The sequence below is a fragment of the Notamacropus eugenii genome, chromosome 6 (assembly GCF_028372415.1).
Source record: "Notamacropus eugenii isolate mMacEug1 chromosome 6, mMacEug1.pri_v2, whole genome shotgun sequence".
NCBI classification, from domain to species: domain Eukaryota; kingdom Metazoa; phylum Chordata; class Mammalia; order Diprotodontia; family Macropodidae; genus Notamacropus; species Notamacropus eugenii.
The window spans coordinates 229348470-229373534 of record NC_092877.1 but is presented as its reverse complement, the minus strand read 5'-3'; the positions used below and the strand labels follow the sequence as shown (position 1 = coordinate 229373534).

Here is a 25065-nt window from a genome sequence, read left to right as displayed (position 1 = left end):
TGTGGATTGAACTAGATGGCCATTAGGATCTTTTCCAACTTTAGAAATTCTGTGATTCAGTGAGTGTGGTGTCTTAAAAGCCAACGAAGAGAAGAATGTAAAAAAGATGGTGAAAAGTAGTCATTACAGATGCAGAAGTATCAAGGGAGATCAGAAGAGGGCTGGGGGACATGGAATTTAAAGATGTTGTTGGAACCCTTGATTAAACAGTTCCATTTGGATGGTTGAGACAAAGCAGGTTTCAAGGGATTGGGAAGGAAAAAATGAAGAAGGAAGTACAGATATTAGATTTAGAAAGTATGTCCAAGGAGTCTGGCATTCAGCACCCCTTTTGTCTATAGAAATTTGGTTAAATTTTCTCTAGCTTAAATTTGTTGAGTACTTTTGTAAGTACAGAGGATCTTTGAATTAAAGTTGGAAAAGGTCTTTTTAAGGTTGTCTAGTCCAGATCTCTCCCAGCCTGCATGCATACACACTAGCAAGTTGTGTTCTCTGGGCTACATTTTTCCCTCAGGGAACAAGGGTAGCCTTAAGGGGACTGGAGATCTCTTTTTCTAATGCCATTGGCTTGAGCTCCTACTCTGATGTGTTCTCCCCAGTGTTAATGATTTAACCAACCAACAGCCTTAACTTTTTTTTCAAGTTTCAGAAGCTTTAATCTAAGGGGAAAAAGTGACATGTCACAAAACAAAAACTTTAAGGATATTCCAGCAAGCAAAGTCCTTCGCTGCCAAAGTAGATTTTTTTAAACAATCACATTTTAAGTTTCCTTTTCACAATTCATTTTAATTTTTTACATACATTTATAAAACAGGACTTCTGTTTCCATAAGCTTATTTGTGCTGTAACTTTTTTTCTGTTAAGCCAGCCTCTTTAAATTAATTTCATAAACTCGTCACAAATAGGTGTATGTATAAATATAACCAGTGCAATAATATAGGAAAAATGACTGTGTTAAAGACATTAAATTAGGTGGTGAAAAGTAAAGCACAATAACAATAGCACACTGGTGTGGGGGAAACAGCTTGTTAGCATTCCTGAAGTGGATTTGTGCTATAAAATCGGAAGTCTCCATTAACTCAAGTCTGATATTACACAGGTTTTTTGTTTTTTGTTTTAATTTATTATAAGGCAAGTTCCTTGAAAGTGTGGATATTCTTTTCATTTTGGTTTTTTGTAGCCAACCCCTAGCACTGTGGTACATAGTAGGTGCTTAGCAAATGCTGACTGGTTGATTGACTGACATTTATTTTCGAAGCCTGCGTTTTGTCTGTCTTGTGAAGATAAAATATGGATAAAACATTTTGAACCCTATAAAGTAAAATACTTTATAAAAAGAAAAATTTCAAAATGCTAAATGGGACCCACGTATATTCCTTAGTCTTTAAGTAATGAGAACTTCTCATTCATATAACTTAAGTCTTTAAGGATAGCATTTTAAACAAAAACTAGACAAAACAGAGATCAACACCAAAATATTAATGTGTTTGAGAGTGTTAGTGATATCAAAGCAAGGAAATAATAATGCTGAAATGTTACATACATAAAAGCTTTTCAGCATTATTGTTGAATAAAGTAAGCACTTAGATTTTCCCAGAAAATAGTATGTCATGTGTACATACACCAACATATACATATATAAACAGAGAGTAAGTTACTTTTTGTATAGCAGTAGGATCATTCTGGGTTTTTGGAGATAAAGCCATATGCAATTTTTGCTAATATGCTTTATAAGTGTTATTGTAACATTCATTCTAGTTGTGGAGGCACCTCAAAAAGTCATCTGCTACAGGCTCCTAACCTTGATAATAGTAATACACCTTTAAGTTTGTAAAGCCATCTTACACATTAAGGCAAATGAATCATGAAATCCAAGGATTGACCAGTGTGTACATCATGGAAGGATCTGTATCATCAACCAATGGCCACAAGTTGTTTTTTCAGAGTTATGCTATACTTATTATTAAAACTGGATTTCTCTTCTATTGCTTGCTTACAAAACCTGTTATATGCCAGTTTATAAAAATTTTAGTTAAGTTTTTCAGAGAACGTAATACTTTTTTTAAAAAACATCAATTTTTTTACATCACCTTTCTTTTCAAGAATATACCTTCTTGCCCCCACCCCATTTTCCTCATCCCTCATTTAAAAAAAAAAAGAAAGGAAAATAGGTTAGTAAAACTAGCTAATATAATGCTCATGTCAGAAAGTATATATAATGTTCCACACCCATAGTCTACCTCTAAAGGAGAAGGAGAGCTCATTTTCTCAGCTTTTCTCTGGTTCAAAGTTTGGTCATCCTAATTATATAGTCTTTTGAGTTTCATCTTATTCTTTTCATTTATGATGCTGTGTATTTCTGATTCTGCTTATTTTATTCTATCAGTCCATCCAAGTCTTACCATGTTTCTCTGAATTATATGTGTCCTTTCTTATAGCACAGTCATTTCATATACTTTGATTTGTGTAACTATGTGTGATCAGTAGGTACCTGCTTGATTTCCAGTTATTTGCTTCCTCCCTCACACTTCACTTTATTTATTTTAATGTAAAGATATCTTGTTTTTATATCACCTTCATTTCCAAGTAAAGACCTTCCTCCAGCTCCTTCCCAGCAGGCCATTCCCTGTAACAAAGAATTTTTTTTTAAGGGAGAAAAAGAAAGCAGTTCAGCAAAAATAAACAATCTATCTGCACATTTTTTCTGATCCATTCTTTTGGTCCTCACCTTTAAAAAAAGGTAGAAATTGGTACATTTTCTTAACTCTTCTCCATAGCTAAGTTTGGTAATTGTAATTACAGTTTTAAGTCTCATTTTGTGGAGTTTTTTTTTACATTAACATTCTATTGTCATGTATATTGTTTTTCTGTTTCTGCTTTTCTTTTCCTACTTGAGTTCATCTGAGTCTTCTTAATGCTTCTGAATTCTCATTATCTTTTCTTATGACACAATATTATTCAGTTTCATGCAGTAATTATTTTTGTGATCTGTCTTTGGCCTGGTTATTATTCAGAATACCATTATTAAATCTCTATATGCCCATGCATCCTAGGTACAGTCAGTGGCAGCTGTCTCCTTCTTTTGTATGTGTATGTCTTAGTTTGATCAGTGTAATGTTCTAGAAAGCAGGATTCTTCTATCTCTTTCTCCTATATCCATAACATAGTGCTTTGCTTAGACTAGATATTAAAGTGTTTTATCATGACCTCATGACCCCATCTTTATTTTCTTCTCATTGTTTGCTTCCTACAAACATAGCTAGTCCTGTCTCATTCTTAAAAAACCCTTCATTTGATCCTGCCATCCCCTTGGGCTAACTTTCTGTAGTCTTGTATAGAGAACCATCTATTATTGCTACCACTGCTTCTTCCTCTCCCATTCACTTCTAAACATCTTGCATTCTAGTTTACTTTCATGATTCCTCGGACCGGTATTGTTGCTCCTACCTGTCTCACTATTTTCTTTGGTGTTTCGTCATCCGTCTCCTGCCCCTCCTATCTGAGGTACCCTAAGACTTCACACTTTCTTTTGTGGTTTTATTAACTCCCAAGGACTCATTGATCATTTCTGTGTAGTTGACTCCCAAATCTGTATGTCCAGCCCTAATCTCGAATTCAGTCCCTTTGTCACCAACTGCATGCATGATAGCTACACCTCAGCATCTCCACCAGCCTCTCAGAGTGAACCTGGCCAGCAGAAATTCTTAACCCTGTCCCCAGAATGCGCTCTTCCTCTGAATTTCCCTGTTTATCACTCATTCATAATTTTGATGTCATTCCTAATGATTCTTTCACATAATTATTTACTTCCTTAACATAGGATCTTAGATTGAGGTACCTCACTTTTACCTCAATCACCGCTCATCACCTCTAGACTGGACCATTAAAATAGCCTTATCATTGGTATTCTTACTTTGATTCTCTCCTCTCTCAAATACATCTTTCACATAGCTGTCAAAGTAATCTTCCTGTAGCCTAGATCTGACCAGATCACACCCTTGTTTTTAAAAAAAGAAAAACAACCCTCCCATATTTCACTTTTTTCTCCAGGATAAATTACAAAACTTACCAACTTGGTATTTCATGCTTTCCACATTTTGGCTCTAACTTACCTTTCCAAATATTTTACATGACGTCATTCACTCTTTGTAATAGACAGGTTAGCCTGCTATCCCTCTTTACTGTCTCTGAAGTTGGCATTCTATCTCTAATACAAGATGTATTTATTCTCAGAAGGCCCTCCCTGTGTAGGTCTGCTGCTCAGCTCAGGTTCTGCTTCCCCCTCCCCAACCCCCTTTTCTCTTTTGGACCCTTCCTGATGTCCCCACTTTCTTCACTTTTTAGTATTGTCTTAAACATGCATTGTACGTGTTATGGCCTTCTAGCAGAATGGTAATTGAGGCCAGAGACCTTTTTTTTTTGTCATCTTACTCTCGGCCCCACACATAATAGGTACTTACTGTTTGCTGAATTGTATTATTGGAGTAACACATACTTTTGTATCTCTCCGTAGCAACTCAATGGAATGGATGAAGATCCATCAAATTAATTCTATAATAGTAATGTTACTATTCTATGTCATGGTCAAAACATTTGTCACCCAATAGCTAACTTGCTGTTAAATGAACCTCTTACCATTTAAACTAGGGTGGTTCTTGAATAACGATCTGTCACAGTGGCCAAACTCAGCTCAATTTGCTAAAACTTGTCAAGATTTTCATTCTACTTCCGTAGCCTTGGAAAATCCAGTCACTTCTACGTTGTAATAAGAATTGGTACTAGGAGTTTTTTGGAGCTATATTCAAGTAACAAGCAGTAAGCTTCTGTGAAGAATATCAGCTAACACTAGTCAGCTGTAAAGGACCAGTTACATATGACACATTTGATTCATGATGAGCGGAGATGTTTAACTTTTTATGTTTTGAGCTGGCTACTTCTAGGTTGAGGGGAAATTAGTTTATAATAGGATTTGAGAATTTTTATTGTACATTGGAAGTGTAACAAACGGCTGATTTTAGGTGTTCATTGTTTAAATAGCAATAGGTTTCATAAATTTTACTATAAAGCAACTTGCAGATATTCACTAAATCAAGGTTTTGGAAGAACCTGATTCCACACATTTTTTTCGAAGATATTTGTTAAGTGTAGTTAAGAGGGTTAATTTGAAGCAGGAAAAAAATAAAACCTACTTTTTCTGTGTAACTTTTTATTAATTCATGGTGTATGTTTCTTTGTTTTTTTCATAGGTATGAGAAGGTTCCGGTGATCTTGGTTGGGAACAAAGTAGACCTGGAAAGTGAGAGAGAAGTATCTTCAAATGAGGGAAGAGCCTTGGCTGAAGAATGGGGTTGTCCCTTTATGGAGACGTCTGCTAAAAGTAAAACAATGGTGGATGAGCTCTTTGCTGAAATTGTTAGACAAATGAACTATGCCGCTCAGCCAGACAAAGATGATCCATGCTGTTCTGCCTGTAACATACAATAGCATTTAAAAATGGACATATCTTGGACACAGTTTACTCAACTTTTGTAGGTGGTAAAATCTTGTCTGCTTACTGCCCAGTTTGCAAGGATGTGTGGAATGAATCTACAGTGAAGTTACAGTACTTATTCAGAGTTAAGCAGTGATTGTCAGTCAGTGTCTCTGAATACATTTGGGTTCAGTAACTACATTTTTCACTACCATCCTCAGTCTCCCTTATGCACCTGCAACTCAATGGCATAGCCAATTAATCTACAGGGTGATTTCATTTGAAAGATATGTTGGCATTGTCCCAGACAGCAGCAACTGTTGCATAAATTGCAATTATTCTTGAGGGAGATTGAGAAGACCTGCAATGATGATTCACAATTAAAATATTTGTTCTTTTTTTTTTTAATTAAGAGAGAAATCATACACAAATACAGAATTTTAGGACTTGTAATAGTGCTTCTGGCCAGTTAACTCAGTCAAGTTAAAGCAGGATCAACCATACTGCTAACAGCATTACAGGGGACATTCTCTACAAGGCTGTCATTATTTCTTGTTTGCAAAATCTATGCTGTTAGTTGTATATTTTATCCTAGTTTCTGACATGGAACTCATTGCACCAATCCTTGAAAATGAAGAGATCTGAACAGGTTGTGGAAAATGCAGTCTGGTTTTATAATGTGTTAATTCATCTGCTTTGCTACTGAAAATGGAAGATATCTTCATGTTTTGTTCAAACAAAAAAATAAGCAAACAAACCTCTGTTTACAAAGCAGGAAATATTTTTATCACTTTACTGAACATGGAGGAAGCAACTATGATGAAAAGAAATTGCTTAGCCTTACTAACAAGGAGCATTTTAGTAGATTAACTAGTACCATCTTGTAAGGAAAATGAAGCCATGTTGCATCCAGATGTTCCCATTTGCAGAAACCTCATGGGACAGTACAAACATTCTGCATTTTTAAGTTTGTTAAGACAACAAATTCCTTTTTGCCTTGAAGGGCTATGGTTTTTGGTGTGATCCCAAGCTAACTTTCTTTCAAAATCAAGTTTGCTATTTCAGAGCTTTAATGTTGACATTTAAAAAAATTGAATGACCATATGAAACAATTCTGGCTTAAAGGTAGGATATATAAGTTATAGGATAACGAGCAAGGGACGAAAAACCTTTTATCTCCAGTTCCTGATATACGCTACCAAGGTTCTCCTGCATCAGTTTTGCCCTGATTACTGAAGTGGCAAATAGAATGGGAGTGAATATTTTGTTTTGAAAAGGTGCTCAAGCTCTGACATTTTTAGTTTTCATAGCCGTGAAGTATTTATCATTTGCATGACTAATGGCACAGAAATACCTATTCAAAGTTTTACAATCAAGTATAAGTGATTTTTCAATTTAAACTTCAGAGTTCTAAATGCTGAAGAGATTATCTTGAGTTGGCCCTCTGTAGAGAAATTTGGCCTTCAAAACTGCAAAATCACTGAGCCTGTGGTCTGCATGCCACTCTGCATTTCATTGGTGTCACAATCTCATGCAGTAACTAGTTTTCTGTTGGGTAATTGAGAGGATGTGTGCTTGTATGCGTGCATATGTATATTATTTGCCTTCCAAAATTGGACACAAAGGACACTAGTGTCTTCTAAAAATCTGTTTTTTAGATTTGTCTCAAGGACTATATTAATTTTATTTCTTAAAATATTTTAGAACATTTTTGAATAAAAATACTCCCATGTTTCATGTAATTAATTTATATCAGAGTGTTCAGTGACTGGCCAAAATTCAGCAGATAGAAAAGACCTGGTCAGACTATTCTCAGTTAGACTTCCTCTCTTCTCAGAAAATGGAAGAGGAGATGCATGTGTCAAAATCAGTATTTAGGTCTAATCAGTCTTTCTGAACTTTTAGTCGCAAATTGCTTTCTTTCATGTAGTTTTGATCATCCTCCATTCTGAAGCACCTTGTTCATATAAAATTTCAGCCCTTTATGCTAAACCCAATTTTAAGACCTCAGTATCCAGGAGAATTGAAGGTGTAAAGAATACTACTTGTCTCCTGCAATAGAAATATCTGTCAGTGAATTAGATTTCACATCCTATAACTTTCTAAAATTTCCCTCTTACATATTTCCAGATTCAGATTTTCAGCTAGCATTGATAGTTCAGAATGCATTTAAGTGTGCATTGTTAAAGATCCTACAGTTTTATGCCATGGATTGCTATGCAGACAATAGAAATGGGCAAAAGTCTTGCAAACTCTTATCAAAGATTTTCAATCATGTAGTTAAGAATTTGTTACGTAAAACAGTCAGATGGGCTTTTTAATGTGTACATCCTAGTAATCAGTGAATTGGCCACCTGGTTGTGTGTTTCATCACAGTTCTACATGTTTTAGTGACAAAGCAACACCTATTGTCACAAAAAAATGTAAATGCTGTTGTGCTCTCTGTCTTGTGGTTCTCAAATTCTGATGCTTTCCTGGTATTTCATCTGGTGAAAACATACTTGATTGAATGATAGTTACATTTGTTGAAATGTTGGCAAAAAGTTTGAGAACAGGAAGACTAACCTTGAAGGGCCACATGAAAGAATTTGGTGGCCACCTCTTTCTGCAAAGGTTAGTACCTTGGCTCACTCTGTTTTGTACCCTGATCAGACTAGCAATTCTTGTCAATGGAAATTTTTCTAACATGCCTTAAAAATATTATGGTTTGATCCAAAGACCCACTTTTACTTTAGCTGTTATTGTAGGGTTTTGTACTTTCTTACAAAAGCAGCATTTTTTTTTTTGTTTTACTGATTTTTTTCCTTTCAATGTTGCAACTTTAATTCTTGTGAGCTGTAATAGTGATGGTAACTGTTGCCTTTCATTTTGTTCAGCCTGTGCGAAACAAGCCAGCATCTGCTCAAAAGTGTTACACAAGAGTCTTTCTTAAACGTTTGAAAGGTGCTTTGGTTACTTTTTTCTTTGGTTTATACAATTAGAATTAGCTTTTCCGACTGGTAGTACCACAGTTGCCATCACTTATTTTTGGGAAAACTACTGGTATCTGCTCTCCTGTGTAAAGAATGTTGCCTAAAGATGTCTGCCATTTGTTTTTCAGAGGATTGTATGTACGTGAGATGATGTGTGCATGTGTGTATGTATGTGGATTTTTATTACTGTTATTATTTTGTTCTGATCAGTGTCCTGCCTTGGCTCTGATTAGGCTTTAATTGTGAAACTCCCTAACCAATCAGACGTTAAAAGATGATGGGAGTTTTTGTTTTCTGTTTATCTGTGTCATTGTGCATACATTAAATCTTGATCAGGGTTTCAAGAGTGACTGCAGTGGGTTTTGGAAACAGACTTAACATTATTGATTTGGGGTTTCCCCAGAGATTAATTAAATATAGTTCACAGTTAATTGTTGAGCTCTAATACAACTGACCACTTAAAATTGAACAACGGTTTATTGTTTTGTAACAATGTCAGTTGTTAAACCTCACTGTTTGGGATAAAACAAGAATTGTACATAGAACTCAATGCAAATTCAACAGTTGTATTTGGAGTTAAATTATTTTAACAAATAAATTTATTTAATGAAACTTCCTTTGGATTTCTTTTGTACTATCAGCATCCCAAAATGAACTTGCATGGGCTGTGCAGTTGTTTGACGTATACATGAGTTCTATTTCCGTGAAGAAATTGTTGAGTTAGTTTCTAAACAACCTGCCTATTTAAAAGTGCTTGTGGTTAGTACTGGATATATGTTCAAATAACAAAAGAACAGATTCCAATGTACTTTAACTTTTTAGATTTCAAAATGAAACAAACCAGGCTTTTTCATATCAACATCCTAAAATTGTAATGTTTTTAAGGTTTTGAATTGGAAAATGTCAGTGTTCCAAAGAAGCCTGATTATACATCCTAGCAGTGATAGCTTGAACATTCATGATGCTCATGTTAACAGGATTGTTCTAGATAATTGACATTGATTAGAGGTTGCATTATAGTCATGCCAATACCACTAAAATGCACCATTGTGCTCCTTGGTGATGGACTTCAGGCTGGCTTTTTGTTTCCAGGTCATGTGGATCTTAAGGTGCCAGAAGCTGGAGGCTGGTCCTCTGTAGGGACTGCTTGTTCTATAGAGGATTCTGTGAATGTTGACAAATGCTGTTAATTGTACCCAGCCTTCAGCTGCTCTAGACACTGATAACTAGCTCATTCATTCTGTAAACCAATTTAAACTGTGCCTTTTGGTTATGTGGCCATTGGACTATGTTGAAAGCTCTTGGCAAAATTCCACTAGTTTAGTAGTTTCATTGTTTTAGTGTATAAGAGAATAATTGCAAGGATGTAACAGAAGCACTATAGAAAAACTTTAGGGTATTTACAGCAAAAATGCAACTATAAATATTTTAATGCAATATTAAGTATTTTTAAAGTTGGTTAGCTTCATATTATTTCAGGTGTTTAAAAATACTTGAGTATACCGTGTCAAGTTGTGCTGAATGGAAGGTTTTGAGACTAAGAATGTTTTGGAACTCACCCAACTTACAAATAACTTCAGATGTAATGCTCAGTAACTTTTGGTGAATTACAGAGGCATGTATAAGCAACTACAGGAGGAAACATTAGCAGCAGAAGGAACAGGAGGAGGTGACTTCACTCAGTTTAGCGTTGGATTAGAATGAGTGCCAACTGACCCCCAAGGCTCGTGCAGCAGTAAGTTAAGGGAATAGTTAAGGGAGGGAAGGGAGCAAATTAATGAACTTCACTTAATTTGCTTGTTTAAATGAAAAACAATCTCAAAGAGGTTGGCAGACAAATCCTAACAAAGAACAATGCCAGGCTCTTAGAAGGCTCAAAAAGTATTGATCAGATGAATAATTTCAAGGCAATTTTAAAAGCATCTATTTGTATTTCCAGCACGGTATTTGGCACACAAAATTATTTAATAAGGACTTTTCCATTCAATCTGAAACCTTTCATAAAACCTACAACATAACTTATAAAAGTTGATATTTTGCACCCATGTGTGAAACTCTGGAAATTTCACAATAGCCTAATTATTTTAATCCTCTTTTATAGTAACACAGTCTGTTTTCCTCATTTGTCCTAAGCAATCTAATTCATAGGAAAAGACTTCAAAAGATCCACATACAGGTGTTTTCTCCACTGGAATAATTGACATCATCTTTCCACCTTAATAGATGGTTCTTCAAGAGATGGTGTGGCCAAAAGTATTCAGGCCAAAAACCTCTGTGAGCTTCACTGGGCTGGTCCTCAAAGGACAGACAGAGGGATGGATACACACACACACACACACACACACACACACACACACACACACACACACACACACACACACTCTCTCTGTCTCTCTCTCTGTCTCTCCATCACTAAGCATGTACTTGAAGCATCTTAGCTGCCAGTGCTCACTCTTAATAGCATAGCCTTTGAGCACACAGGGTTGTCACTCCCAAGTCATGATGAGGAATGGAATTGGAGGGAAGTCTAATTATATCATACAATTAAAACTTATACAATCGTACAGCCAAACATTGACAGAGTTTGCTTTTTATGTTGACTTAATTATTGCTGCAGTTTATTTTACATTGATTTCATTTCTGTTTTATTGAAGTCTTAGATTTGGTCATGTCGCAGATACTCGTTTTAATCAAGGAGAATCTCCTCCTTGGATTCTCCCCTTCGATTTCTTTTTTTGGCCTGAATCCTGCTTCTGATGCCCTGTTTGTGCCGTTCCTATGGCATAGTTAAATCTGGCTACACCTACAGGACAGGCTGGTAAATGTTTACCCTGATAATTTTACTTAGAAATCTTGAAAATTGGCACTGCTTATTGATACCACAACTTTAGGAAATAGGGGGTGCATGAGTTGAAAAACTGACTTAATTTAATGCTACTCCTACCAAGCTATAAGCACGTCTGCCTTGGTTTCTGATATACGGCCTCATAGTTCCAGGTGCTTTGCAAAAACACAGGCGGACATGTTTCTTTGTTACTACACTGCCACAAGGCTAGTTTTAGGCTGCAGTTATCATTGGAAAGGGGCATTAAAGAAAATTATTGGTTAGAATAGAAAATCAAAGAAGAGTTCCAAGAGACTTTGAGACCATCTGATTCCACCTTACCCCCAATATAGGAATCCTCATTACAACCTCCCTGATAGCTGGTCATTCTGTCATAGCTGCAATCCAGACCAGTTGTCTATTGGATGGGTGCTGTGCTGGATTATGAAGATTTAAAGATAAAAACAAAAAAGTTTTGCCTTCAGGGAAGTTTACATTCTCCTGATCTGATCATTTGTATTCGTGAGGAGCTCACTACCCAACAAAGCATCAAATTCTGTTTTTCAACTGCTATAGTTGTGAATGTATTTCCATGTACAAAGTGAAAATATACTCCTGTAACTTCCACCTTTGGCCCTAGTCAGCTCTCTCTCAGGAGCTCTACAAAATTAGCAGACACTATTTGCACATGAGAACCCTTCAGGTATTTGAAGACAATTATCTCCCCTAATTTCCTCTTTTGTAGGTTACTCATACCTAGTTCCTTCAAATTTCTCATGTAACTTGGTTTCTACACCTTTCACCATCGTGGTTGCACATTCCCTGCACATACTGTCAGTGTCCATCTTAAAATTTAGTTCTCTGAACAGAACACAGTTCCAGATTTATTCTGGACACATCGTATTTATTAGTGAAGCTTCTTTGATCTGAATCATTTTTCTTAGTGTAATTTAAGATTGCATTGAATTTTTAAATAGTTGAAATGGCTGGCTCATCTTGAATCTTGCCATCAAGTGAAATCTCCATGTCTTTTGCGTAAATTACTATTAAGCCAGACCTACCTAATGCCTTATGTGGCAGGTGATGTTCTTAGCTTAAGTACATGACTACATTCATGAGTGTTGGATTTTATCTTGTTAACTTTGGCCTACTTTTGAATCTGTTGAATCCTTATGAATCTTGATACTGTTGCCCAATAACGTAGCTATCTCCTCTCTTCTTTTATGTCATCAAATTTTATAACAATAATACTTTTATGTCCTTCAGTAATAGTAACTAGCATTGTAAAGTGCTTCAAGATTTGCAAAGCACTTTGCATATGCTATTCCATTTAGTCCTCAGGGTAACCCCCTGAGGCAGGTGCTCTTATTATCCCCATTTTACAGATAAAGAAACTGAAACTGGATAGGTTAAGGACTTTGCCCAAAGTCACACAGCTAGTAAGTGAGGCAGGATTTGAACACAGGTCCTCCTCCTGACTCCCAAGTGCAATATTCTATTGACTATGCCACCTAGTTGTCTTAATAGCATGTCAGCATCAGTGATGACATTAAAGCCAAATATAGAGTCAAGTGGCATGCCATTAGTGAGCTCCCTCAAGCTGATATGGTCCATTAGTCAGTGCTTTGTGGATTTCAGCATTCTATGAATCCATTTAACTACTGTTATCCAGCCCACATGATGTTATTCTCCCTTTAGGCTTATCATGATAGAGTTTGGCAAATGCCTATTTGAAATCTAAATACACTTTGACAGGTCCCTAATCTTTCTACTCAAATCCCATCATTTTACAGTGAAAGAAACTTAAAGAGCAATTCCACTTGCGTTTGTGGCAAAAGATTTGAACTCAGGTTCTCTGACTTCAAACTCCACATTCTTTACAAGCATTACTATTGTGTGGTTAGTTAATTGATGCCCTTCAGTAGAGTCATACTGCCCCTGCACCAGTAACTTCCCACCTCCATTTGACCAGGCATTGGCCAAAAGGCCATCACTGTTTCTTCCTACTTTTATCAGTACCCAGATATTTCATGCTTTCTTTCCCAAGTTAGTCATCTGCTAGCATCTATGTAGCTTTATAGAAGTTCCAGCTTGCAGCTGACAAGGCTAAATGACTGACAAGAGTTAATCGGGTGAAAACTGAATACACAGCTACAAGAGTCTAAAATTATAGGTTCCTGCCTGGGAAATACTTTCTAACTCCAAACATAAAGGCATTCAGTAACTCTTTTTCTCTGTCTCATTCTGAGGAAAATCATAATAGCCCCCCAAGCCTGGTGTCAAAGCAAAATGGGCAGAAAACGGTACTTTTTCTAGTTCTTATTATTGATAAAATTATGTTAGGAATTATCCTTAAGGTAAAATGCCAGAGTACCTACTGACCCATTCCATAAGTTCACACGTGCAATAAATCGCTGTAACAAATAGCCAGAAGACCAGTGGATTGCCAGCCTGGCTTCCATCCATAAGAAAGACTTGAGAGCTACAGACTACCCAGGCTCACTTTAAATCAAGCAAGCTTGTAGAATCTGTGACAGGAGGCTGAACACATAAGTAAAAAAAAAAATGAAGGAAAAGGCAATATGATTTCTGTAAGGGGAAATTGGGCTTCGTTAAAATTCTGCAAGGAAGCACTGACACACCATGTCAAGCAAGGAACCAGTGTATTACCTGAACAAGACAGGCTGTTGACAATATTGGAGGGACTGTCATGTTGAAGAGGATTAGATTTGTTCCACTTGGCCCTACAAGGTCAGATCGAGCAGAAGTAATACTGGTGGAAGTTGCAAGGAGGGAAATTTAAGCTTAATATAAAAGGAAAAATTTCCTAACCATTAGAGCCATTCCAAAGGGGATAGCCTCGGGAGTTGGTGATTTCCCATTCATTAATAGGACCACAGGTTTAGAGCTGGAAAAGATCATAAAAGTTATCTTGTCCAGTCCCTTCATTTTACAGATGGGGAAACTGAGGCTCAAATAGTTCTGGGATAATGTTATACAAACAGTAGGTGACAGAGCAGGCTCCAGTGCAAACAGCCACTTGTCAGAGAGGATTCTTAGATGGGTGCAAATAGGATTAATGACCTCAGATGTCTTCTGACAGAATTCTTTAATATATAATTAAGGATGAATCTGGATTAAATTTACTTAGACTTTCGAAAGTTCCTTGACAAGTTTCCACACCCAGGCCATTTTTAGAAATGTAGCCACAAAATGACTTTGGGACAGCTGGGTGTATGCAAAAGAGAAACTCAGAGATAGGCAACAAATGAGAGAAATAGGCTCTTTGGATTAAGAGTGGATTAAGAATGGATGTTTTGGGGATTAATATTTGGTCCAGAATTATTTAACATTTATTGTAAATAAATGTATTGGCAAGGAGACTAAATGAGTATTCATGACAATATACCACCTCCAAATAGTGACCAATGCTCCCAACTAAAGGACAATGACCAAAAATTAACAGAAAAAGAAAGGAATCCTCACTGGAAAATTGACAGTGAATAAGATCACTAAGTTTTGGGGTTTTGTTTGTGTTTCCATAAACCTCCGATAATGAATAAATACTCTGACCTAAAGGACAGCAAAAAATTCTCCAGTACAAAGAAGCAAGCTGGTGATAATAATTATATACCTCCACAAACAGTCACAAGCATTGATTTTCTAATCTCCATCAGACTGTGCTCAGCTCTGGCAGTACCACTGTGAAAGGGAGACAGGCCCTGCCTTCAAGCAGTTGACATCCTCCCAGGGAAATACAACATGTTCATAGAAAAATCACTGCAGAATGACAGGCAGTGATTTATGTCAGGAACACTTAACCAGGAAAGGTTTCTAGAAAGAATGGCCTTGAAAGGAATAAGGGATTCCAAGAGAAGGAGGCGAGGAGAGGGAGACTTCTAAGTAAGGGAAGCAACTAGGGCAAAAGGACAGAGAAGATTGTTTATCCTGTGTAACAGAGAGAAAGCCCGTTTGTGTGGATTACAGAGTGCCCAGTGAGGCAAGAAAGATAGATCCAGAACTCATCAGTACTGCTGACATCCAAAATGATTAATTAGCTGAAACATTTCACTTATTTATGAAATTAATGAGTAAAGCATGACTCAGTGTTTACTTTCTCTGTCAGGAATCAATAAGCTGGCTGTACTTTTAAAGTCGCATCTAACATACCCAAGAATTTGAAGGAAGAAAACTCTTGCAATGGGCATAGACAAAGATCTGGACAACTGAAAGGAAGGAAAGCAGTAAAATATTTTTTTTTGAAAGTGGGGGTTGAGAGAAGACTGATTCTAAAATGGAATACTGAGCTTGAACTTTGCAAGTAGAAGAGTGCATAAGATTGGGCTGTAGCAAAGTTGGGTGGGTTTTATCTTTTTTTGGTTTGGGGGTGTCAGTTTGTATAAGAGTATAAGATTGGGATATAAAAAAACAATTAAAATTAAAAGATGATGGAGTAAGGAGGTAATCTAGGGCAACTCTCCCCAAACTTCCTCAAATGATCTAAGTACAGAACCACAAAGTAGAAAACTCAGTAATATCAGGAAGAGGAAATGTAAAAATACCGGCCACATGATAACTCTTACAAATAATATAACGGAAAACCTGATGGTCCCACGGTGCTCCTGTACCTGATCTCCCCTCTTTCCATCACCCAGGAAAGTTGTGGCTGATGCAATTTTTCACACTAAAGTTAAGAGGCAATCCCTTTGCAGTGTCCCAAGGGGGCCCTTCTCCCAGAGTAGATTGAAACCCATGAATCAAACCAGCCCTGAGCCTCAAAAAAAGTGGATGGGGAATTGTTTTGAGGGAATGTGAACTCAGGAAACAAGTTCATTGAAGAGGTAGGAGGACAGAATAGCACTGCTTAGTCATTTAATATAATAAAAACATGGATCAAACCCAAATGCAAAGGTTTCTGAGAACAGCCCCCTCAACAGTGTCCAAATAGAAAATCCTCATACGTAAGGATCTCAGGCAGCATATTGACTTAGATAACATTACATTTTAAAACTGTGTTTTATTGTATTTTTATTTATTGTTAAATATTTCCCAATGACCTTTTCATCTGGTTTGGACCTCCATGCAGACTGCATGTTTGACACCTATCCTAGGGGACCCACTCTGAATTCTTTAATAGAAACATTTATTTCACAGATTATGTATATGGCATTGTTTGCAATGGAAAAACATTTGTTGCTTTCCCAGTACCAATGAGTAAAAGCAAGAATATTCCCTGCTCCCACTATTATTTGACATAGTTCTTAGAAGACTAGCTATAGCATTAAGACAGGAAGGAGAGGCAAATTAGTTATATTTGCAGGTGATAAAATAGTAATATGTTGAAGACCTCAGATAATCAGCAAAGAAGCTATATTGAGATTTATCAATAACTTCAGTAAGGTTGCAAAATAAATCCACACAGATCAATAGCATTTTAATACAATACTAACAAAAGCTAGGAAGAAAGCATAATTACAAAGATACCATTCAAAATAACTAAAAATAAACGAAATATCAGTTCAGCCACCATAGGAAAGGAAAGATTTCTAGAAAGACAATTACAACATACAAAAGTAAAGGGAGACAAATAGATATTTAGTAATGATGGTTAGTCCATATTAGCATAACAAATTATAATACCCATTTCATTTGAAGATTTAGCACTATTTAAAATTACTGAGTGGATACTTGCTAGAACTAGATAAAATGATTTTTAAAAATTGCTTGGAAGAACAAAGGGTCTAGTATGTCAAGAAAAATAATAATAAAAAGTCCACTGAATAGGACTTAGCATCACCTACTTCAGACTATGTTATAAAGTAATAGCCATATAAAACTATATGTTACTGGTTAATGATATAGAAAAGTAGACCACTGGAACAAACAAGGAAATAAAGAACTAAAAGCAATAGAAAAAAAGTTGTCCAATATTTGATAAAATCGTGAATTTAAACCACTAAAGGAAAGACTCCTTTTGCAAAGAACTGACTGCCAGGAAAACCAGAAAGAGAGTTGTGAGAAATTAAGTTTGGACTGACATTTTATATCCTATACCACAATAAACTCAAAATGTGAAGAGAATGAGATCAGGTATCTTTCTTAATGAAGACCACAGGGAGAATTCTTAACAACGACTGAGGAAAATAATAAAAGCTAAGAGTAGATTTTTACTCTAGAAAATAATTTTCTAATTTACAGTAACAAAATTAATAAAGATAAAAGATAAATATCAGACTGGGAAAATATTTACATCAAACTTCCAAAAAGATATTTTATAGACCTAGAAAAATAATAATGAAATTCATCTGGAGAAACAAAACGTCAAGAATCTCAAGGCCAATAATAATTGGCCTTTCTACTTCTTTCTGTCATCACCAGATCTTAAACTTAAAATGCAGAAAGAGACATGTTTCTTACCTATTTTTTGGAGCTTTCACTAGTTTTTAAATTAGTCTTGAATTTTTTTTATTTACATTATGTTTATTGTTCTTCTGGTTAATCTTTTGTTGCTCATAAGTTCATACAAATCTCATGTTTCAGTTCCACATACTTGTAATTTCTTTTTGTGGAATAATATTTCATTACATTCACATGCCATAGTTTTTCAGCCATATAAATGTATTAATATATGTGGGAACATTTTTTGACAATATACGTCAACTATTCCTGTTAAAAATGCTAGAAAATATAGGGGAAATGGATCTTATTATAATAAGTAATATCTGTCTAAAATCAAGAGCCAGCATTATATATAATGGAAATAATCTAACCACCATTCCAGTAAGATCACAGATAAAGCTAGGTTGTCCATTATCATTTTTACTGTTTGATATAGTGCTAGAAAAACTACCTATCAATAAAACAAAGAAATTGAAGATAGCAGAGGCAAAGAGGAAACAAAATTTTCCCTTCTTGTAGAGGATATGACAGTATATTTACAGAACCTTAGAGGGCCGACTAAAAATTAATTGAAACAATTATTCTGTGCCATACCAAAGGATTAGTTTATAAAGCTGAGGGAAAAAATTATGAAATTAAACTGGAGTACCATAAGGTTAAGAAATGCAAGGGAAATAACAAAAAATAATAAAACAATAAAAGGATCTAGAAGTACTAGATCTCAAACTATACTGCAAAGCAGTAATTATCAAGACTGGTATTGGTTAAGGAGAGAGGTTAATCAGTGGAACAAATTAGATACACATCATATAGAAGCAAATAAATGTAGTTGTCTATATTTGAATAAACTCAAAGATCCTCTGCCCTTCCCCCAACTACTTAGGTAAGAATCCCCTCTTCAGTAAAAATTGTTGGAAAAAGTGGAAAGCGGTCTGAAAGAAACTATGTATATACCAGTTTATCACACCATCTACCAAGATAAGCTCCAAATGGATACATGATTTAAACATAAATCATAATATTTTTTAAAATAGAGGAACAAAAAAGAAATGATCATTCAGTGTATAGATGGGGAAGAGTTCATGACTAAAGAAGGGAGAAGATCATAGGTAAAATGGATAATTTTGAATACATTTAGAAGTTGTACAAAGTACAGTTAAAATGAGAAGAGAAACATCTTGGGCAGGGGAACTTAAAGCAAGTTAATCTGATAAAGATCTGATTTCCAAGACATATAAGAAACATTCAAATTTATAAAAAATAAGGGTCAGTCCACAATTGATAAATGATCAAAGGATATGAATAGAAAATTTTCAAAGGATTCCAAGTTATTAATATCCATATGAAAAATCATTACTCGTTAGAGAAATTCAAATTAAAGGAATGCTGGGTTATTCAAATTACAACAAATGATAAAAGGGCTGTGGGAAAACAGGTACATTAATACACTTTTGGAGTTGTGAACTGGACCAACCATTCTTTACATCAGCTGAAGCACAACATATTCTACATCAACTGAAGCACAATATATTCTGCTCCAACCTTTTACCATTACCCTGTGTGTATCCCCCATTTCAAATGTGTTTCTTGTAAACAACATATTGTTGGATTATGGTTTTTAATCCATTCTTCTATCCACCTCTGTTTTATGGGAGAGTTCATCCCATTCACATTCACTTATGATTGCTATCTGTGTCTTTCCCTCCATCCTCTTTCCCCCGTTTATGCTTTTAGTTGTCCTTTCTCCTTTCCCCTCTACAATAGAGCTTTAATTTTTTACCACTGCCTCCCTCAGTCTTCCCTCCCTTCTTTCAGTCCCCTTCCCTTTTACTCCCCTTTCCCCTTACTACTTCTTCCCTCCCTTTTAGCCTCCCCTCCCCTTTTCTTTCCCCTTTCCTCCCTATAGGCTATAACTATAACTCCTATAACTTAGCCTATAGAGCTAGTAAGATTTATGTACTTAACTGAGTTTGTTGTTCCCTCCCTGAATGCAATAGATGAGAGTAAATCTCAAACAATGCTCATCTCCCTCCCCACTTTCCCTGTACTGTAATATATTTTCGTGCCTCCTCCTGTGATGTAATTTACCCTTTTCTGCCTCCACCTTTTCACATCTCCCATTATAATCTCTTTGCACCCTCAAATCACATTTTTATCATCACATCATTTACTTTATGCCCACTCCCCATATCTAGGCATATCCCTTTTATATATCGTAATAAATATACAATTCTCAAGATTAACAAGTATCATCTTCCCTTATGGGCATGCAAACAATCTGCCCATACTGAATAACAAGTTTTTTCCCCATTTACCTTTTTATGCTTCTTCTTGGAAGACAATGCATATTTGTTACAAAGATTTTGTTTTTGTTTTTTACTTCTTCGGTATGAGAAATTTTAAAAAATGATAACTGATTTTTTAAAAAGTAAAACAATTCTACCACTAGGAGAAGGACCAATCTAAATGGGAAAATAATTTTTGTCTATGTGCTCAGAGCCTAAATCAAGCAGTAGGTCTAATGATAATATGGCAGCAAGTACTTTAAAAGAATCCACTAAATTATCTTTTGTTTTTTTTAAAAAAAGGAAAAATATGTCCCGTTCCCTTTTACTCCCCTTTTCCCTTACTACTTCTTCCCTCCCTTTTAGCTTCCCCTCCCCTCCCTAGCTAATAATACACTAATTAAACCAACCTTAATATTTCTCTTTTTCTTACTATATGAGCAAAACAAAAAAGTTACAACTTGAACAAGAAACTGGAAAAACTGTATTTGAACAATACTTGGAGACAAGACTATCCTTAGGCTTCCATCAGACTTAAAATTAACTTAAAAAATTAACTAAATTAACTAAAAATTGACTTTTAAAAAATGATAATATGCACAAAGAACTCACATAAGAAAGAATGACAATCAAGGTTGTAAATAATAAGGTAAATATTAATAAAAAGATTCAGATTTAACAGAGCCCCCACCTCTCCCACAACATTAAAAAAAAAAGTTAATGAGAGGGTCAGCAGTCAAATCATAGAAATTATTTTTTTAAATTATATTAAGGAGAATTTTCATAATGTATCACACCAAAATTGTGGGATACAAAAACATTTTTAGAATAAAATTATATCTCTGTGCCCTTATTAACAAAATTTTTAAAATATTTTCACAATATTTTAAAAATGAAAACTAATAAATTGAGCATGCAGTTAAAAAAACTAGAAAAAAGAGGACTGAGTAATCTTCAAACTAGGATCTTTTGCAATTTAAAGTGAAATATTTAGATTTTAAAATTAGTAATAAACTTCTCAGTCACATGACCCAGAATGCAGGACTAGACATGTTCTCTGATCCTCATGACCACTCAAAATTTCTCCAAAAAACAGAAATTATATTCCAGGGATAAAGCGATGTCAGCTGTATATATGGTCAAGAACAAGAAGAACCTCTAAATGGTAAAAAAACAAACAAGCCAAAAAAAACCCTCCATGAACTAATACAATCACTCAACAGTCAAACATCCAACACTCCATTTCCCACTGATCATCACACACAAGGGTACACAAGCCAATGTGACCCAAGGCCTACAACACAACAAAGCTCCATGTCCCTCCCTCCTCACCCCTTTTCAATGCTGGGCTCATTTAAATTCAAAACTACAGAAATTTGCTGAAGCCTCAGTAGCCAGGCAATGCAGCAGTCTTCTTTGATGCACAAGAGAACAGAACTCTAAGGGCTGTGGGGTGAGGAAAGAATGTGTGACATTCCACTTAGCCTGAGAGAAAGCCCAGCATACAGTTAGGCCTGGTTCTGTCCCCACAAAAGTTACTTGCAGCAGAGACATAACTGGTGAACTGTGAATTGTCCAATATGTGAGAAAGTTGAGGTGCTTTAAGATCCAAGCCCCAAGAAAAGCACCATAAGAGGGGAGGAAGTCAAAAAGTAAGTAATAAGGGAAAAAAGGAGAGACTGAAAGATTTCAGGAGTAAGAAAACTCAAAAGACCTTGAACATAAACATATAAACCAACAGAGAAGACATTAACTGAAGATGAAAATAAGGCCTCCAGATCTAGGAAATGAGTCCAGGCCTCTGTGGAAAAAATACTAAAAAATAAGGAAAATGACTCAACATCTGATGAAGCAGAGGACCCTATGGATTTTTTGGAAAACATGAAGCTATAACACACTGTTCTTGGGAGGTTAAAAGAGAAATAAGAGTTGTGAGAGAAAAATATATGATCTGTATGGCAGAAACATTTGGCAGAATGGAAAAGTTTGAAGCCAACATTATAAGGAGGCAAAAGAAAGAACTGATTAAAAAAGTAAATACATAGAAATAAAAGTCAAATCTGGAAGAAAAGAAGCAAAAAGAGTTAACATTAAAAGAAAAGATATTCGCCATACAAGCAAACCTATTTATCTGAAAGATAGCTTAAGGATTATAGGTCTCCCAGAAGAACATGACACATCAAAAAACATGAAGACTATAATACAAGGAATAATATGAGAAAGTTGCCCCTAACTTCTGAACACAGAAAACAAAGTTCCAATTTAAAGAATCCATGGATCACCTTCAGGAACAGAAGAAAAAAACCAGCTAAGGTTGCAAACTCCAAGACATACATGATCAGGAAAAAGACCTTCAAATACAAAGTAAAGAAAACTGGAATAACACAAAACTATTCTTTATACCCACCAGAAAAGGAATAATATGTTCTGAAGAGTGGAGCTCAAGGTGCACCAGAAGACCTACTTTGCAAATATGAGCTTCACTATAAGTGAAAAAAAGATAGACATTCAATAATAATGAGGCGTTTGAAACATTATTAGAGAGAAATCCAGATTTGAAAAAATAATTTGCTTTTCAAATATCCAAGCAACAGAAATGCTAAAGAAAGGTATCAGTCAGTGACAGACAGCAGAGAGAACTTTAAGAGATTTCTTTCTAAACATAAACAAGGATAAAGGCTGAAGTGACGTGGGAGTGATAGTGGAGAGGTGGGCCTGTTTTGGGAGTGTATTTGGAAACAGGGAGGAAAGGAGGAGGATAGATGGAAGTGTAGGCTATTGCCCTGATAGAGTTGAGGGCTAGCAATGAGGGGAGGGTGACTCCTGTGTTTTCTCAAGAAGAGGAGAACTTACAATGGAGTGGAGGAGGTGAGGGATTCAAAAAGAGTGGGGAAAGGGGAAGGCTTTGATTTGGTGGTTGTAGGGGTGCCATTTCAATGGATGAAGAGAGATGTTCTGTCAAGGGCCTTGTGGTGGGTGTTGTCAGTGAGGACTGGATATTTGGAGAAATCACTGCCCTGCAATGGAAGGTTCCAGGGGGAGTGAAAAAGCAAGGTTCCAGGGGGAGTGAAAAAGCATAGACTTGAGGAGATTTTGAAGCAAATGGAGAAACGTGAACAGGAGGAGTCCCTAAATCAAGGGTGGGCTGTAAAATCAGGTATGGAGGTGGGGGGAGGGCCCTGCCAGGGGGGCAGTGTAGTGTTCTTTCTATCACCTGCAGGATTTGGTATTTTCTAGGAGTGAGGCACAACTTAAATGGAGGGACAGGGAACCAGATCTTTAAGGCAAGGCAGTGGCAGAAGCTGAACTCAGAATGGATACCTAGGGAGTTTTGGTTCCATAAAGAATGCCAAGAACCGAGAGAGACTAGATAAATCCAGGGAATGTGAAATAGAGAATAAGACTAGACTTGACAGAAAAGAAAGGATAGATAAGGAAGAAAATGAGAGAGAAATCCTCTCAGTAAAGATGTGCAGAAAATGAGCATTTTTAAACTTATGAATAGGCCTAGTTAAAGGAAAAGAAGGAAGGGGAAAATCTATGTGACTGCAAGGGATAAAAGAAGAAAATAAGGAACCAGAAATAAAAAGGAACTAATAAAATTCCAAAGGGAAAAGATTAATAAAAGGAAAGGGGGAATCAAAAGGTGAGGGAAGCAAGTCAGGAACTTAGGTGCTATTCAGTTGTTTGAGTTATGTCCTACTCTTCAGGACTTTATTTATTATTTATTTATATATCTATTTTTGGCAAAGGTGCTGGAGTGGTTTACCATCTCTTTGTCCGGTTTATTTTGCAGATGAAGAATTGTGACAAACAGAGTAAAGTGATTTGCTCAGAGTCACACAGCCAGTAAGTGCCTAAGGCTAGATTTGAACTCAGAAAGAGTAGTCTTCCTGATTCTAGGCCCAGCACTACCTAGCAGCCCCGTTGGGAACAGGGCCACCTTAAAAAATGATTTAACAAAAGTAACTGAAGAGACATACTATTCTGTTTACAGTAGAGAGGGGAGGAGGAATCACAACTTGAAGACAACACTATTAGAGATAAATGAAGGTAAATATAAATTTAAGTCTCAGGACTTTGTGAGAAACACACTTGTGGGGATCACAGGACTTCCCAGGTAAGGTCAGGGAGTAAGCCTGGGCGTGCTGCCACAGCCCACTGCTTCCCTGGTTTCGAGCTCTCAGGATTATCCATGTGATGGACACATTCTCACGGAAAGAACTCAAAAACAGAGTGTGCAGAGGAAGACATTTATTTGACTTCTTGCAAGAAAGTTTGTGTGTTGCTCCCAAAGAACACACACACAATACAGAAGCAAGAGCAAACTTAAAAAAAAATCCAAAACTCAACCTTCCTGGTCCTGATGGAATCACAAGATAATTCTATCAAACTTTGTAAGAGAACTTATACTCATAGTTCATAAATTATTCTTTAAAAGTTTGAAAGAAGGCATCTTAACAGAATCCTTTTATGAGACAAATATAATCCTAATGCCTTACCCAAGAAGGATAAAACAGAAAGAAAGTTATAGACTAATATCATTAAGGAATATAAATTCAAAATTTCCCCACAAAATCCTGTCAAATAAGTTACTTATCCAAGAAACCAGTCATTACAACCAAATTGGATTTATTCTAAGGATGCAAGGCTAATTCAGCATTAGGAAAACAATCAATATAGTCATATTAAAACTATCTGGACTTGGTTAAAAAATAGAATTGTAAATCAATGGAACAGACTACAATAGAACTCAAAAAACACAGTGTTCTATAAAGTGGAAAATGGAAATTACCTAGGAATGAACTCCTTATGTGACAAAAACTACTGGGAATACCAGAAAGTAGTCCAGCAGAGACCAACACCTTTTACCACATTCTACAATTATTCTGAAGGAATATAGAACCTTAGTATTATAGATCATACTATATAAAAGTTAGAAGAGAAGTAGATCATATGCCTCTTACAACTAGGGTTTGGAGATCTGTTCTTAACCAAAGAGTTAGAATAGATTGCAAAGATAAAGTTGAAAATTTTGACTACATGAGGCTGAAAAGCTTTTGTACAGACAAAATGAATGCATACAGGGATGGGGAACCTACAGCCTTGAGAACA

The 25065-nt window shown here is 36.0% G+C and overlaps 1 protein-coding gene across 1 annotated transcript in view; it reads left to right on the top strand.

Moving 5' to 3' along the window:
• The window catches only part of RAP2A (RAP2A, member of RAS oncogene family), a 31603-nt gene extending 24965 nt beyond the window's left edge, over positions 1-6638 (top strand). The window contains exon 2 of the mRNA XM_072622084.1: positions 5247-6638. Within this exon, the coding sequence (XP_072478185.1) occupies positions 5247-5484 (238 nt within the window). The 3' untranslated portion in view covers positions 5485-6638. The remainder of the gene's footprint in view (positions 1-5246) is intronic.
• The last annotated feature ends 18427 nt before the right edge of the window (positions 6639-25065 follow it).